The sequence below is a fragment of the Dunckerocampus dactyliophorus genome, chromosome 9 (genome assembly GCF_027744805.1).
Source record: "Dunckerocampus dactyliophorus isolate RoL2022-P2 chromosome 9, RoL_Ddac_1.1, whole genome shotgun sequence".
NCBI classification, from domain to species: Eukaryota; Metazoa; Chordata; class Actinopteri; order Syngnathiformes; family Syngnathidae; genus Dunckerocampus; species Dunckerocampus dactyliophorus.
The window spans coordinates 14,996,234-15,013,739 of record NC_072827.1 but is presented as its reverse complement, the minus strand read 5'-3'; the positions used below and the strand labels follow the sequence as shown (position 1 = coordinate 15,013,739).

At 39.9% G+C, this 17,506-nt stretch overlaps 2 protein-coding genes across 4 annotated transcripts in view; one reads left to right on the top strand and one right to left on the bottom strand.

Moving 5' to 3' along the window:
- The window catches only part of col5a2a (collagen, type V, alpha 2a), a 93,708-nt gene that overhangs the window by 66,095 nt on the left and 10,107 nt on the right, over nt 1-17,506 (bottom strand). The window lies entirely within an intron of this gene.
- The window catches only part of slc4a3 (solute carrier family 4 member 3), a 55,788-nt gene continuing 49,746 nt past the window's right edge, over nt 11,465-17,506 (top strand). Inside the window, exons 1-2 of one of the 2 annotated variants that reach the window (XM_054788237.1) lie at nt 11,465-11,712; nt 14,760-15,075. In XM_054788237.1, the coding sequence (XP_054644212.1) occupies nt 15,022-15,075 (54 nt within the window). In that variant the 5' untranslated portion in view covers nt 11,465-11,712; nt 14,760-15,021. The remainder of the gene's footprint in view (nt 11,713-14,759; nt 15,076-17,506) is intronic. The other variant, XM_054788236.1, reaches the window with a different exon arrangement.

Sequence of the window (17,506 nt, the reverse complement as noted above, 5' to 3'; positions counted from 1 at the left end):
AAGTCACAAGAAGAGGCCAAATTATGTCATGGGCTCATTTGCATATGATATTTGAACATATGCTGTAGGAAAGAAGTATGACCTCGCAGGACAGACAAAAAGGTGAGTAAAAACACCTTAATTACATTTAGAACTACAAATAAACTTCTTGGTTTCTTAATTTCAAATTGGCCATCACTTCACCAAATAAAACAATTTTAACATTTTATCTCGGCCCGTGCCTACTACCTTTAATTTGGACCACTTGTTTCATTTATCACACAACCTTCTTCCATCACACGTTCTGACACACTGGCAGGTAAGTGACCGAGCCCAAATGATGTTTGAATGTAATGAGTAGTAATTTAATGAAGATTAAGAAACAGAATATACAGTCCCTAGTTAAGCAATAGACTAGGTTCCCTCTCCTTCTCACCACTGCCTTTCTTTTAATGTGCTTAATTGCTTTGACAGTTAAAACCCATCAAGATATTATAATTAGTGACCGATATATTTTAACGTGTCATTTTATTCTTGTAAAACCCCTTGTGTAATCTGCCTGTGAAAAGACAAATTTACATTTGACGTACTTTGGTACTCCTACATATATTATCTGGTTACGAGTGCCGAAAGCAAATCCACATGTACGTTTGGTTTTACATGCTAGAAAGGAAATGATTTGCACCTTGTGGAAAATGTGAGGAGGACTGAGGCCACAGAGCATGAGTCATTGGCCAGATATCTTTGAGGGGGATGGGAGTCTTGCCTTGGAGTGCTGGACTTGTTTACATTTCAGAGAGACAAGAGGAAGGCACAAGAAAGGGGAAATGATGGGTAGAAACTTCAATGATAAACGTTACAAGTCTTTGGTGTGATTTATTGTCGCAATTCAGTGGCTTTGACACAATAAGATGATTGGAAGTTCAATAAGACGAACTGAAACCACTGCTTTTGAAGAAGTTTCTCTATGAAGACACTACACTTTGACAAAGAATAAACGTATACGTTTACCCCCTTTCCACTGTGGCTGTTTCAGAGTTGATTCGTGGTAGGTTCCTAAATTTCCGGCAGAGCTTTTCTTTTCGGTTATCAGATCAGAAGCTCTACCATGAATAAGCACGCTCTTCACCCACTATCAGTGTGAGCCCCGACAACCTTTTGTATCAACTATCGTTTCTTCTAAATGCCTCCACAAAGTTCAAGAACTTACATGGGAATAGCTACAAAGTTTGATTGGTAAATTGGGAGCATCCGCTTTGCCTCAGTGCTGTCTTTGCCACAACTGCCACAACACATCAATGCATCTAATTTGGATGGTCACAACTCAGTAAAGCCATCAGAACCACATCAGCACATTGCAAAGACGAGATTCTTAGGGGAAGAAACTGGACAACCTTCATGCCTTGGCTGTGACAAGATAAAGAACACAATCAGGGATAAATGGCAAACGTGGCACAGGCCATTGTCCATCATGGACAACTTTGGCATACTTTACACCTGTGCTTCGTGTACCCCTTCAGACATTTGACTTGAAGCCATCTAACCCCTACTGTTGCACACTTAAAAAAACATAAACCATTTTTACATTTCATTAAACTGAAATATTAAACATTATTAATTGGTTAATCAACTTTATCGTGAGTAATTCTGGTTAAAAAATTGGTCAAATTGTGATAAAAGTTTTACATAGGCACTGATAAATAGATAAGATGTGAAATTCTCTTGGAGATGAATAAAGTATTTAAGTGTTCGTCCTACATATCTTTTATTTCAGCCGGATGTTGGGAGCCTTCCTTTTGAATGGGTTGAACTTTGGTCCACTTGCTATCACTATGATTTAAATCCGCATATTAATTTGATACCAAATTGTAAGGGAAAGTCGAACAAACATGATAAAGCAGTATCCAAAGCACAGAAATAAATACAAGCAGCAATAAAACCTCATTTTCAGGGGAAGGTCCACTCTCTTGACACGCACTCTCTTGACACGCACATACATTGACAGGTTTTCACAGTGTGGTGATTGGAACACCAATATATGTTAAACCTTCAAGATTAAACACTCTTAATACACAACATAATCATCACACTTACTTATTCATATAACTCACACAGAGCAATGAAGAACTTCATGCTGTGTCTCCTTCCTTCTTTCTGCTATGACGGTGCGCTCTGTGCTCATAATTGTGAGTGCTAAGCACTACAGTATTTGTTTTTCATTTTTATTCACGTACCTCCAGTGACAATTGGCGGACCCCTGGGGGTACGCGTACCCTACATTGGGAAGACCAAGCTTTACGCAATGCAAACCAAGCTCCTGCTATGAGATAGGCCTCTATTAACCAACGGCAAGATCTTGTACTTTTGGAGAACCCCCCAGGGAACACGGTCTAAGTCCACATAGCATTTGGAACTGAGAAGGCTTTCACACACCCTCCAGTATCCTACTGAAGTATAAAGCTCAACCAGTATTCAAAGGCTAAAATCCAGGATGTTCCTCCTCAATCAAAGATTTGACTGACATTTTAGCTCTCTTCGCATTTCTCTGAAATAGGCTTTTCCAGGAAGGCTGGATTCTCGTGCAGGTTGAAACACACCCTGTGTTTCCCCCATATTAAAAAGGAGCATGACCTCCTCAGCCATCCATGTCAGACTGTGCAAAAGTTTGGTGCACTACTAAATGTATCGTACAACAGAAAATAGAAGGACAGACACAATCAGCAGGTCATCAAGGGAACGGTCCCTCCACCAGAATTTGCAAAGGTACTAGCTCAGTTACTAAGACTTTGGCTTTTGAAACCTGATTCAAGCTCTGCTGCGGACCAAAATTGACGGCAACTAGTTGTTGAAGAGATGATCGCTGGCACCCGATCCTTTCACCTCAGCTCAGCGGCGCACTGTTTAGTGAAACCATTCACATCCATTTTCAAACTACCTACCTACCTACTAACATACTAGTTGTCCAATTCGATGAATATGGCAGAAAAGCAAATGTAAAACACATTCAAGCCATTTTAACCACAAACTTGGAGACAGTTCTGCAAACGGAGGCAGAAAAAGTCCAGACCTGCTGGAGCTTTAGTAATAATGGCATCTCATCTTACAATGTACTCCGGGGGAGTTCAACTGAATTTTCTACTTTGCAGTCCAGTGTGTGAATTTCATGTATGAGCACTGGAGGGGGGCTAACCTGAGGGATAATATGTTGTTTTAGCGTTTAAAGTGCAAGTACGGTGTACGTTTATTCTTGTAAGTTCATTTTTTCTTTGGAGTTTTGATATTTCCATCAATAAAACCAGGACAGAAATCCTTTACGGTATTTACCGCAGGAGTAATCACTAGGTATGAAATTCACATAATCCAGTGAGGTCACACTTTTATTGGTTCATGTTTGTTCTCTTGGTTTCCACAGTCAGGGGGGGTTTATGACCATTATATTCCAGCCACCTCTGCAGATGAGCAGACTACCCCGGTATGTCTGGAGAGGGCAAGGGCGCTCTTTTAGCCCTAACTGGAATGCACTAGTGTAATTCATCACTCTTGAGACCTATGAGCCAAAAGGAAAAAGCATGTATACTTTCACAAGGAAAGAAGATCTGCGGTTAAGGGAATCTGTGAGGCGTACAAAGCAAAAATACAAAGTAACTTTTATACAAAAATGTAGTCTGAACACGTCATTTTGTTATACAAAAGGAGCTTGAAACTTCTACTGAACAGCTTTACGTTTGCAAATGATGCACTCACACAGGACATCACAGATGAAGCAGTTTTAATCTCTTCCAGCTCCACATTTGACTCGTGTGAAGACTCGTGTTTCTATGTATGCCTTGAAATTGTCTTTACAGCATGCCTGCTACATGTCTGTGCAGACCCTGCAAGTACAGTATACAGAGGCCTGACATGCAGAGTGGCTTACCTTGGTAATACAGCTGAGTGACAGAGAAGAAAACCTAACCTGAGGCAGCTAATGCGAATAGCTGATAGATGAGTAATGGCGGCACCTCACAGAGATATTTATTTAACCCTGTTGGGTCGCCGTTGGTACAGGTAAGGAGTGCCTGCAGTGATGTTTTCTCTCGAGTTTGGTGCTGGAAATGTGTTAGGCCTCAATAAGGTTAATATTTGATGGAGTTCAGTTGCTTATCATGTACAGTGCTAGCTGAGAGGAGCAAATTGTCCCATAGTAAAACATTAGTCAGTTTTTTTAACAATTTTTTTCATTGGACTCCCTTTATCTTACGTACAGTACAATCTTTTATTATTATTATTACCATAATTATTATTATTACACTTATAGCTTTAGTCTAATAGCTTCTCATAGAAGGCCTTCTTGACACACACTCACATAGCACAATCAGAGTTGCACAACATACGATACGTCTCATGGAAAAATACTGGGAGACACACAACAGATGCATTGCTGTTACTCACATGAGCTTAACACTCATTTCTACACAAACTTAACTTTCACGTTCTAGAGGGGCGCAGCAACTGCTATATACAGGTATACTCTGTGTACTTTAATTCTGGGTTCTTTCCTTAATCTTCCTTATAAATGATAGAGTCCAGCGCTGTAACAAAATATATTGCTACTATTTTTTAATACATTGTGAAAACCTTCTAAATTGTGTGATCACTGAGTACTTCTCTGATAACGCAGCACCAAAGAACCAGGAAAAAAGGCTAGAGAAGCAATAAGCCTTTTGAAAATTCATGCATATATGCACACAACAGTTGCACAAATATACTGAAAGAATACACTGATGTCTTTACTTCTGTTCCAGCAGTAATGAAAAACACATGTTGCAATGTAAAAACAATAAATAATGTCTATTTACCTTAAAGCTGGCTTCATGTGCACTGAATGTACACTGAAGCTGAAGTTAAACAATGACCTCATTGCTTAAATCTGCTCCCCGCATTAGACTGGGAAGGCTGGGTAATTATCATTGTTTCCTGTAGATGCAACTGGCATGGAATCCCCCAGTCTGGGGAGGACTGAATCACTTTAACCCTTAAAGCATCAAACTGCTGAGCCATTCCCAGATGTGGAGGTTCGTAAAAATGTTACAAAGGCCTGAAGTACATTATATCTTATTTGGGATTTCTGTACAACACCTGCAATTGGCTGGTGACCAGTCCAGAGTGCCTCGCCGTGTCTCGCCCAAAGTTAGCTGGGATAGGCTGCAGCATGCCCCCAGGATGCTAATAAGGTTTAAGCGGCATAGAAAATGGACAGACGGATGGTGTACGACACATGCTGGAAAAGACATGCTAGTAATTCAACTCCTTGTTTAGCCTTGTTCAGCCAGAGCAGATAGGAGTGTGTCCTGCACACTGCACAAGCACAAACTCATCTGGATGGGGGAAGGTCTGACACTGTTTACACAGGTCCTCTCTTGCAGCCGACCGTGTTTCTCTCCATATAAATGCATCTGGTTTATGTTTACGCAGGGTTTTTTACTGCAATAGAAAAGTGTCACATGCAGCAACACATGTGAAATACAATTATGTTTTAAATTAGCATTAAGCATTTGTTATTATTGGGTATCCTAAAATTTAGGTTCGCTCATAAAATACACAGAAGTCTTCAAATGTTTCCTGTTATGCATGGACTGGACGAGCTTAAAAATAATAGCAATATCAAACTGAGAAATAAACAATAAAAAGCATTTGTCATGTCGATATACAATATACACTGTATGTTCCATAAGAAAGTGCATGTGTTCTTATGCCTCCAGTTTATCCTGTTTACTGCCATTACCACTGACCATATAGAATGGTGTGAAAAAGCGTTTTCCCCTTTACCAATTTCTTCTTTTTTTGCATTTTTGTCACACTTAAATGTTTCAGATCATCAAACAAATATAAATATTAGTCAATGGCAACACAACTGAACATAAAATGCAGTTTTTAAATGAAAAACCTACATGGCCCTGTGTGGAAGTGATTGCCCCCTAAACCTAATAACTGGTTGGATCACCCTTAGCAGAAACAACTGCAATCGAGCGTTTGTGGTAACTTGCAATGAGTCTCTTACAGCGCTGTGGGGGAATTTTGGCCCACTCATCTTTGCAGAATTGTTGTAATTCAGCCACATTGGAGGGTTTTCCAGCATGAACCGCCTTTTTAAGGTCATCTCAATAGGATTCAGGTCAGGACTTTGACTATGCCACTCCAAAGTCTATATTTAGTTTTTCTTCAGGCATTCAGAGGTGGACTTGCTGGTGTGTTTTGGATCATTGTCCTGCTGCAGAACCCAAGTTTGTTTCAGCTTGAGGTCACGAACAGATTGCCGCACATTCTCCTTCAGGATTTTTTGGTAGACAGCAGAATTCATGGTTTATCACAGCAAGTCTTCCAGGTCCTGAAGCACCAAAACAGCCCCAGATCACCACACTACCACCACCGTATTTTACTGTTGGTATGATGTTCTTTTTCTGAAATGCGGCGTTACTTCTACGCTGGATGTAATGGGACACACACCTTCCAAAAAATTAAACTTTTGTCTCGTCAGACCATCGAGTATTTTCCAAAAGGTTTTGGGGATCATCATGATGTTTTCTGGCAAAATTGAGACGAGCCTTAATGTTTTTTTGGTTCAGCAGTGGTTTTGGTCTTGGAACTCTGACTCTGCAGACCATTTTTGCCGTGTGTCTTTCTTATGGTGCAGTCATGAACACTGACCTTAACTGAGGCAAGTAAGGCCTGCAGTTCTTTGGATGTTGTTGTGGGGTCTTTTGTGACCTCTTGGATGAGTCGTCGCTGCGCTCTTGGGGTAATTTTGGTTGGCCAGCCCCTCCTGGGAAGGCTCTCCACTGTTCCATGTTTTCACCATTTGTGGATAATGGCTCTTATTGTGGTGTGCGGGAGTCCCAAAGCTTTAAAAATGGCTTTATAACTTTTTCCGGACAGATAGATCTCAATTAATCTCAGTTAAATTGTGTTTTAAAAGGGGGGATCCCTTTTTCACACAGGATTTTTTTTCTCCCCTAATAAAAAAAAAAAAAAATTAAAAAGTGCATTTTGTGTTCAGTTGTGTCGTCATTGACTAATATTTAAATTTGTTCGATGATCTGAAACATTTAAGTGCGACAAACATGCATAAAAATAAGAAATCAAGAAGAGGGTAAACACTTTTTCACACCACTGTATGAAGTGAGCGAAAAAAATATTTTAAACCTTAACTGTTATTATTATTATAAGTTCCTTTCCAGTTTGTACAAATGGCTCCATTATGGTTTCACTGAAATAAAAAAAAAAGTAAAGTAAAAAATGTTGCATCCTATTAAAAAATGTATATTTTAAAAATGTATATAATATAGAAATGCCTAGTCGTTAGCATGTTGGCCACACAGTGAGGAGATCTGGGTTCGAATCTCTGTTTGGGCATCACTGTGTGCAGTTTGCATCTTCTCCCCGTGCATGCGTGTGTTTTCTGCGGGTACTCCGGCTTCCTCCTACATTCCAAAAATATGCATGTTAGGTAACTCTAAATTGTCCATAGGTATGAATGTGAGTGTGAATGGTTGTTTGTCTACATGTGCCCTGCGATTGGCTGGCGACCAGTCCAGGGTGTACACCGCCTGGCGCCGATCAGGAGAAGCGGCATAGAAAATGGATGGATGGATGGATCTTAAAGATTTAATAAAATATGACCTGTAAGCCTAGTTAGTGTGCATTCTGCAGCAGTGAGTCAGCAGTGGTGTTTAGTGCAGGAATCATGGCTGGATGAAATCACGTTTATGTATTTTCATGATCTGGTCCATTATTTGTATAAATCTTTAGTGCAAAGTGTTGCAGCTTAGCACAAGAGTGTTATGTTAAACAAAGTCTAGAGAGCACAATAAACACGCGAGGGAAACTGAGTTGTTTTACAATCATGGGAAAACCAACATTTTGACTAATACCTTGAAAGTGTATGCACAAGAGATCACTCTGTTGTTCTTATTTGAAAATGACCAAGCCTGTTAATCTTTGTAGCTGTGTAGATGTTTGCTAAATCGCAATGTTACGTCCCCTTCATGTCTTGTCCTGCTGTGGTGCGACATATCACAATGTGTATTCATGACTGAGTGTGAGTGATATGCAATTCATTCGTATCACTCTGTCAGAGTCTCAATTTAAAGTTGAACTGCACTAAGATTCGGGATCACATCTTTACATTGTGACGCTGTTCCTTTAAGATGTTGAAATCAGTTGAGCTGAGCCTGACTTATGTTTTTCATCACTGGAACATTTGTGGGCTTGAGCCAGCCAACTTCCCTTCAAAATGTCTGCTTTGGCTTCACTCTGCCGCATTTTCCAGCACAGACATGTACGGGGTTTATTTTTGACAGATTAGCGTTCAGATTGATGTTTGGGCTTTGGATGAAGAATATGCAAAACCCAGGCCTAAATGACATGAAATGTTAACAAAGTAGTCACACTTGCACCTTTGAACCCTGCAAGTTTCAACTGGCCTCGAAAACTTTAAGCTCCAGAGTACAACACTCAGACTTCTTTGTCCACAGTTGGCAGTCCTAATGAGGAGGGGGCATTTTGTGACGATGCAGTAGCGAATTTACGCTGTTGTGAAAATTGATGAAAAAATAAGGAAAAAGGATTCAGCTCAAAGTCGCACTTTCCCTATAGCATCTTAATCACATCTTCATATGCTCTCAGAATTGGTCGCTGATGTCATTACTTCTACCTGTTAACACATCAGTTGTTTCATAATGCTACAAAGTGTGTTGTATTAGTAAAATCAACAAAAATATCAACACAACACTTTTGTTTTTGCTCTCATTTTTCATGAGCAGAACTCTAAGATCTACAACTTTTTCTTCGTACACAAAAGGCCTATGATTCTTAAATGTTGTTCACAAATTAATCAACCTCACAGGTGTGACGTATCAGCATGATTTTTGTACAGGTGTGCCTTAGACTAGCCACAATTAAAGGTCAGATCAGATATGCAGGGGCGGGGGTGGAAACCAGTCAGTATCTGGCCTGACCAGCATTTGCTTCAAATACCGTATACAAATACATACCAGTACATATTTACTTTGCACTACTTTTGTCCTACATAATATGCCTGTGAACATTCTCTTTCATCCAGGTCATTGTATTCTCAGGACATTCAATCGATCGCAACTGCACTGTTCAGGTTGTCTTAGAAGACGTTTCACCTCTCATCTGAGCAGGCTTCATCAGTTCAGACTATTCAGTCTGACAAGTCAGACTAGAGCTTTTCTATCTAGTCTGACTGGTGTGTGTCCGACCTAGTCTTTGAGCATGAGCTAGACTAGAGCTGTCCTATCTAGTATGACTGGTGTGTGTCCCACCTAGTCTTTGAGCATCAACTGATGAAGCCTGCTTGGATGAGAGGCGAAACGTCTTCTAAGACAACCTGCGCAGTCCAGTTGCGATCGATTGAATGCCCTGAGAGGTCCTACATGACAGTATATTTATACTGTATAATAATAAAGTGGAACCTTGGTTAGCGTCATGAATCAATTCCAGAAGGTCCGACTCTAACCGAAACGTACGCTAACCGGATCAATTTGTCCTATCAGAAATAATGTAAATCCAATTAATCCCCTCCAAAAAGCCCAAAATATTAGCACAAAACTCGTTTTTATAGTTTTACAATAATAGTTTTAAACGCGGGAAACAATTAAAAAAATGCATATAAATACATATATACTGTATGTACATACAATGACACAATGTGGCACGTTGCAAGTGCCAGCATTTGACAAAGAAGGTGAGAAACATTATTAAATAAAAAAAATAACACGAAGGTGGTGTCCTTGTTGATCTCGCTGCCACATTGTGTCTTTGTTAACAACACGTCTTTAATGAAGGTAAGAGTAACTTTAGATGTTCATTTATCCCTTTCATTCGACATTCATATGCATGCTTGTGTTCACATTTTTGAGACTTGTGGCGTAACTGTGTTACTTAACAAAGAACTACAGAGTCAACCTCTAATGACATAATTGATAGGCAACGGAGCTGTCTTCCGGATCTTGTTTCCATGTATTAGCAAGCTAATAGGCTGCTAAGAAGAACGTTTTGTGATTAAAAAAAATATATTAACAACACAGTTGGACTCACGCAAGTGTATTAATAACATGACAAGACATATTGTATGCTAACCAGAAAATGTACTGAAACCAAGGCAAAATTGAGTTGAGTTTTTACATTAGCCAAAAAACACACCAACCGCGGCGTACGCTAACCGAGGTTCCACTGTAAACTAACATATGCGTTTAATGCTGGCAGTGTTGCATCTTTGGCTCTGTCAGAATATTTTCACAAGAAACAGCTGTGGCAGACAGTGAGCTCAGGGTGCCATATAATCACCCCCACGAGCTGAAACACACCAAACCTTTCTGTAGTAATGAGTTGTCACTGATTAGTCTGAAGACGATAAGTGTTTGAAGGAAAACAAATAAATGACCGGTAGGCTTGAAGGGCTATTTCCTTTAGGGAGACCTGTAATCACTCTGCAGCCTCGCCCCTGGGCTGCCTGATACAAACCTCAGTATGATGGGGCTGAATGAAACGTCACACCTGGGGTCACTTTTTAAAATCTTAAATATGCCACCAGCAGAATCAGTTCAGAATGTTTGCTGAATCTTTGAAACCTGCGCATAATGTGTCCCCCCCGCCCCCAATTTCCTTGTCTACTTCAAACAGGAAAAGATTTCATCTGGACGATTACTGTATAGGAGTGTTTTCTTCTTTTCAGGTTCTTACCTAAATCAATAACCCCAATCCACACCATAAACATCATGTCATGCAAACTAAACACATACTAAGTTTTGGGGGGTTTCATGATTTTTTTTGTCTTTTTATTATTAGAAATGTAAATGAGTTGCTTGTTGTAGATTCTGTGTCTTTATCAGTATTGGTCATTGGTGTTTTTAAATATAATGTTAGGCTAGCCTCTAGTGGAGATATGAAGACATTACACAAGTGCGGCCGTTTTTATGTGTCGGACTTAAATTTAACCATATAAACCATACGTCACAAAGCCATGTGTTTTGTAAGAATGGAAGACACGCACCAATGGGAGCGCTTTGTAGAATTGTATTTTGATATCGGCCTCAAATGTAAACAAAGAAAATGCTCTTTACATTGAATTACCTCTCAGATCCACACAAATACTCCGTCGCTACAATGCCATATGAAAATAGATGAGCCAAAACAAAAATGGAGGAAAACGATGTCAACAAAGGAGAAAAGTCGCTCAGGATGTTGCAAAACGTTCTCGGGATATGGAAACATAGAAACGCACTGAAAATATGGATCTCATCGCGCCTTGCATCGGTCCGATACTGGTACTACACTTAGTATCGCCACTGTCGATGTTTGTATCGACTCGCCCACCACAGATTTTTTTTAGCTGGTGCTGGTGTACGGAGTATTGTGTACTACAAATACTACATCCCCTGGCAGATGTACAGCAAATATAACACAATGGTGCTTACACTGGACCGCTCACCGACAGCATGCTGCATGTTGTCATTGCATAAGTCATCATGTTGCATGATGTCCATGCAAGCGTTGACTTGAGCAGGTTGTCCTCCACAGTCACGTGGTCACTCAGAGCATCTTTTGCAGAGCCACCAAACAGCGTGCTGACGAGGTGCGATGGACAAGGACCACTGCTGACGTGTAAAGCCGCAGCAACCTTGATCCCAATATTTTTACTACTGCTGGATTGCCCTCCAAAAATCCCAGGTATGAATGCGAAGGCATCGTGTTGATTTTCTTTCTTTTATTATTCTTTTGCATGCGTGCGCACGCTCTGCACCAGCGTGATAAGTGAGTTGCAATTTATTTGCATCAAATACATGCACGAGCAGGGATGAACCGTGAAAAACCTGTTTTTAAACACTACGAAATTGAACCTTCCACGCTTTTAAAGGTACGATGATGTTTTTGGGAGACGGCGTTGTGCAGCAGCAGGAGCAGCATCGCTTCTTAGGCGGTGGCATTGTGCAGAATTAGTCATCGCTTGCCTTCATAACAAAAAGAAAGGCATTGCCTCCTCTCGTATAAAGGATAACAAGGCTGCACAGCCCCTGTTTGAGCCTCGTCACAGTCTGGGGTTCAAGTTCAAGTGCAAGCTGGAGGTGGCTATAAGGTCACATAGTAATGACTCAGCATGATTTTACATGCATGATGGTGCATACTGCTTAAATAGTGATGATAGCTATAAAGCCTGTGACAGTTTTGACTGTGCAATACAACACATTGCAGGAATAAGTGCATTTGGATGGATTAATATGAAAAAAGTGGGTTATATTGCACTGTTTGTTATTGTGGTTGTAGTTTTTTAGTGGTGTAAAACTGAACTACATCATACTGCTGCCTCATTTTTTGTAACCTTATTGAGTTAAATCATGCAGTGTAAACCTCAAAAGTCCAACTCTCCAAAATCAGATAATTTGGATTTTAACCAAAAATTTCTGGACAAACGTGCCTTTTTTTAAAAAGCTTGACACAACTATTGTGTGTGATGTCATGCAAAAGCCTGCAAGCTTCTAAAGAATGAAGCTTTACTCTGGTACTGTGTTTTTTTGTGATGCCACCACAAACAAAGAAAACAAGTGTACCATATAACCAGGAATGTACATTACGGACGGGTGTGGCGACTTAGACTCCATACACTAAAACAGATTTATCAGCACTCATGCAGCCCCATGACAGTACCACCACCATGCTAGACTGGCGGCAAGACACAATGATCTTGGTACTGTACTCACTTGTGTTGCCAGATGTTTAGTTTTTAGTGGATAGTAAATATGTACTGCTATGTAAGGTGTACACGGACTACTCTAAAGTATATCCCAGTTTCACTAAGCAAGACAAAGGAAGGACACAACATGTAATTCAATATTCAACAACCGTATTAGAACATTTGTAAATGTGATAAGTCGCCGCACAGCGCACTGATGTCAAATTTCCTAAGATTCTATCTGCAATAACTGCCCTCTAAATGCTTCTCAAACTGTGTGCTTACATTTTGGCAGTCTATTTGTGCACCCAAGTGGCTATAAATGTCTCATTGGGAGCAACAACAGAGTCAACTGAATACAACCGAGACAGATGTAAAGCCTTTTCTGTGATAGTGGGAAATCAGCAGCTCCAAACAAAGTGGGTCACCTGGGATGCAGCTTTATCTGTCCCCTGCATTCTTATGCTTTATGTGCTTAGTTTGGCATCATACTTGATTTCCCTGAGGCACACACCAACTTTGCAAATAACCCTGCACAACACAACGGTTGCCTTGGTGAGGTTAGCCGTACACACAGTGAGGATAATTAATATGGAAAGAAGTGGAAGGCCCCTCAAGCTGTACTATTTGGAATTTGAGGTGTGTTAAGAAGCAGAGTTGCAATGTCATCTACTGTAATGACAAACTACACTGACAGTCTCGTGTTTATAAGCAAGGATGATCAGGTAGCGCCAAATCTGAGAAAAAAAAACATTCTTTGAGCCATCGTTGCATCATTGCGCTCTTTGAGTCATCTGTCACTGAGATGCATGTGCAAAAATGTTCATATTTTATCTACACAAGATCAGCCATTTGTTTTCTTCAAATGTTTAGATCACGCCAGTCATTTCCAATAAGTGTGAACAACAGTAATCAATTTCGGAAAACTGGCACACAGCACCGGTGTCAAACTCAAGGCCCGATTCGGCCCCTCATATCTTTTTATGTGGCCCACAAAAGCCTGAAGATAATGCACATAAAAAATACTTTTTTATTATTTTCATATATATTTTTAAATATTTGTGTAAATATGTTGGTTTTGTATTAATGTTCTTATTATAATTAATTTATTTTTAAAGTCTTTAAATATTGTTATGTTATTTTAGTATTTTTGTACAGTATTGTGAAAATAATTTAATTTTTTTAAATTTTAAAATATATTTATATCAAGTAAAACAACATTTAAAAATATATTATAGTCCAAAATATTTTGTTTTAAATGCACTGATTCATTCGGCTGCCTCTGTCCACCAGAGGGAGCCTCCCTCGTCATCGTTGCAAAGCCCTGGCAGCCGTGGCCAAAGAAAATCTTTGCTGGGAAGAAATGCAAAATAGTTGTTGTTTTTTATTCTAAACTTGTATTGGTACTTGTATTGTGTATTTCTTACCTACCTTTTGAGTATTCGGTTGCCGTGTGATGATTTTAACGTTCTTTCTAAGACAACACCGTGAGTCTGTTATACTGAGTACTGACCTCTGGCGATTTCCAATGGGTTAACAAGCTCGTCGTGAGTTCCCTTATAGCTCGTGATTGGCTTCTGCCAAAGAAAGAGCTACCAATTCCTAACTGACTTGTGAGCGGCACGGTATTTAAACGATTAGTAGTATTTCTGAAATAAAGGAGCTCTCACAAGATTACAACTTGGCCCTAAATTACCTACACCGCTGTATAAGCCGCAAGGCTCAAAGTTGAATAAAAAAGTAGCATTTTATACACCGGTATTCACTTCAGACACAGACTTGATGTGTTGAACGCAATTGGCGCTGTCTGACACTGAGGTCGAAGAATTTTGTGCATCACATCAGACTCTATCGCAAGCATCGAATGGTCTGATTTTCGGATCGTAATTCCTAATCATCCACATTCTTGCATTCTGTATGAAACGCACAGGCGAATACATACTAATCCATGCTGGATGTTCTGTTACAGCTGTCATACGCAATTTTTGCTCTGTGAAAAAAGCCAAGATAATGGGTACTCTATATCAAAAGCTCTATTTTTTTATAGGTTATGCCTTCCCAAAGGGTCCCTGGATCTCCCACCGTGAAAGAAAAGGGCTGAACACTACCACCTGTCTGGTTCATGTTGCTTTCCAGTCCATCTCTTCCTCTGTCCCACTCCGACCAAGCCCACTTGTCTCAACTGCGCTTCCATTCTGCTCCCTCAGCCACACTTGACCCACTGCCTCTCCAGCAGCTGTAGCTGTCTTCATCCAGGCCCCAGAGCCTTGTCAAAACCAATTATAGCACCTGGCTGAGGGCCAAACCCAATGGCTACAGGTGGTCATGCCCCTGAGATAGATGTTTTGATCAACCTGCATCAGGTAAGAACATTTATTTTCATGTTAATTTGGATCAGGGGATGGGATGGGAAGTACACTAGTTAAACATTCAGCTGCCTTGACAAAAAGCAAATCATTCACAACTACAGCAGCTGAGACTCATGGGTGTTTTAGTTGCTAGAGTTGAGCCATCTGTCACTGAGATGAAGATGAAATGATTAAAACTGGTTGCCCTAACTTATTGTGTGTGTGTGTCTTTGAGGAACATAACAGAATACTAAAACTTGAATATTGCACAAGGTCTTAGTGCCATCAATTAACAAAAATATTAGCATTTGCATCTAAAACGTTACCAAATACAATATGAAGAAAACAGTCTCCATAGAAGTAAAACATACTGTATATCGAAATAGCGCATTCTTGTCCAAGGATGTACCAGCTCCCTAAGCACGGGAGGCCCCTGGGTTTTTGTGAACATTTTTAAAGGATATATTTCTTTTATTCAGATATGTCAATTATAAAAACACATCCATCTTCTCCTCACTGATGTCATAACCCGACGTCATGAATGTAAAAAAAAAAAAAAATGCTGTGAAAGTGCTATAATAAGGTTGCTGTAGTCAAACATTGCAAAAATGCAAACTGGTTCATTCCACCTGGTAGGACTTATGAACGGTAATGGTTGCTTCAAGAGTTGCTATACAGCCTATTGCGAAGCGACTCTTTTGTGCACAGTGCTCCGAACGATGCAGTGTAATGTCCCCCGCAAAGGAAGAATCAGGTTGACAGACGAGAAAGGACGGACAGGTGAGGGTAAGAAAAGTAGGCAGGTAAATGCTTACTACGTTTTTCCAAAGTTCAGCCCAAATGTTAAGCACAATATGACTGATCAAATACCAAGGTAGTAAAACAATTTAAAAATAGACTAGCGTGTGTGTGTATTGCGGTCCCTATTGGTTTTAGGGTGGGCCGGGGGGCCTCATATGTGGGGGTCCTAGAATTTGGTGTTGTGCCCCCAGTTCTTGTCCAGCAGGTGCTTGTGTGTGTATCTCTCAACCGTGCTGACAAATGTATCTTTGCATTCTGTAACTGTTCAAAGGAAAGCATTCCCAGTGTACCCAAATTGTGTGATTAGATAAACATACAAACGCAACTGTTCCCATTTTGGAAACACGCTCATTGGACAAACCAAATTGTAGTTTTCTCAGTGACTACACGTTTAGGACAAACACATGAGACACCATATCACATATGTCAGTAGTTGTTAAATATTTCAGCACACCTCTCTGAACCCTTATTCCGGTAAAATGAAATATTAATGTTTCAAAAACATTTGGCCTTTTCCAAGGAGCAGTCATGAATCTCATTTTAGGCGCAGGTATGAACAGGATTCGTTTCAGGATATTTTGTTTTTAAAAGTATTAGAACCAAAAACAGCAGTGGCATTCATTCATTTTTTACCTATTGTGCTATTCAGGGTCGCAAAGTATGTAATATCATCTGAAAGAAGGAATTCTCTTGATCTACAATACTGTTTGTGATTGGGGGCTAGGCGGCTCCCTAATTTAATGTAGGGGAAACACTGTACTGGATTGTATGTCCGCACTAATGACAAAACATGTTTATTCCAGTTTTGGTTTTAGCAAAACCAATAGACAAACAAACCACTTGGGATTGCATGTCTGTGAATATTCTCATTGATCCAATGATCCCTGAGAATTTGGAATGGTATAATTTCCTAGGTGGGAATGAGATTAAAAAAGTCAAATTACCTACTTTGTTGATACTAATATTGACTATATAAGTAGAATATATATTTTGCCTGCGTCAAAAAAACAAACATTTATTGATAGCGAGCATTTGTTTTGTAGAAGCAGACCTCCTGAACAAAATCAAGTAAATGCATTTACTGTATCTCTCTCATTAGATTATGTTGATGATTCATTTTATAACTCTTTGTATTGCCAGTGCCTCCAGTACCCGATAGGGTTGCCCTTTAATCCACATAACTATAAAGCAGACATGACAGAATACCTGCCGAGCTTGGATACAGTAGCTGCGGGTCGATACAGTCTTACAATGATGAATGATGTTTACCAGTGTGAAAAAATGAAACAATTGCAACTGCCATAACATAATGTAGGAGCCTGGCCACTGAAAACAAGGCTTTTACTGCTTACAACCCTTTATATTGCGCCTTGACCTGGAGTGGTTAGGTAGCTCATGTCATTAAATGCATCCTGTCCCTTCATCCCACTGGTAATTAAGAGGTAATGGAGCCTTAAGAGTGAAATTTGAGACCCCAGATCAGTAGCGAGAGCACTCACTGTGCCAGCACCAATGAGAAGCTTAATATAGAATATTGCTCTCTATATTATTAAAGCACAAACCCAAAACAGTTTTAAAATATGATTTAGAAAATAATGAATTCCACAATTAGGGGAATGCAGTTTTTGTGACAATAGTGAAGGTA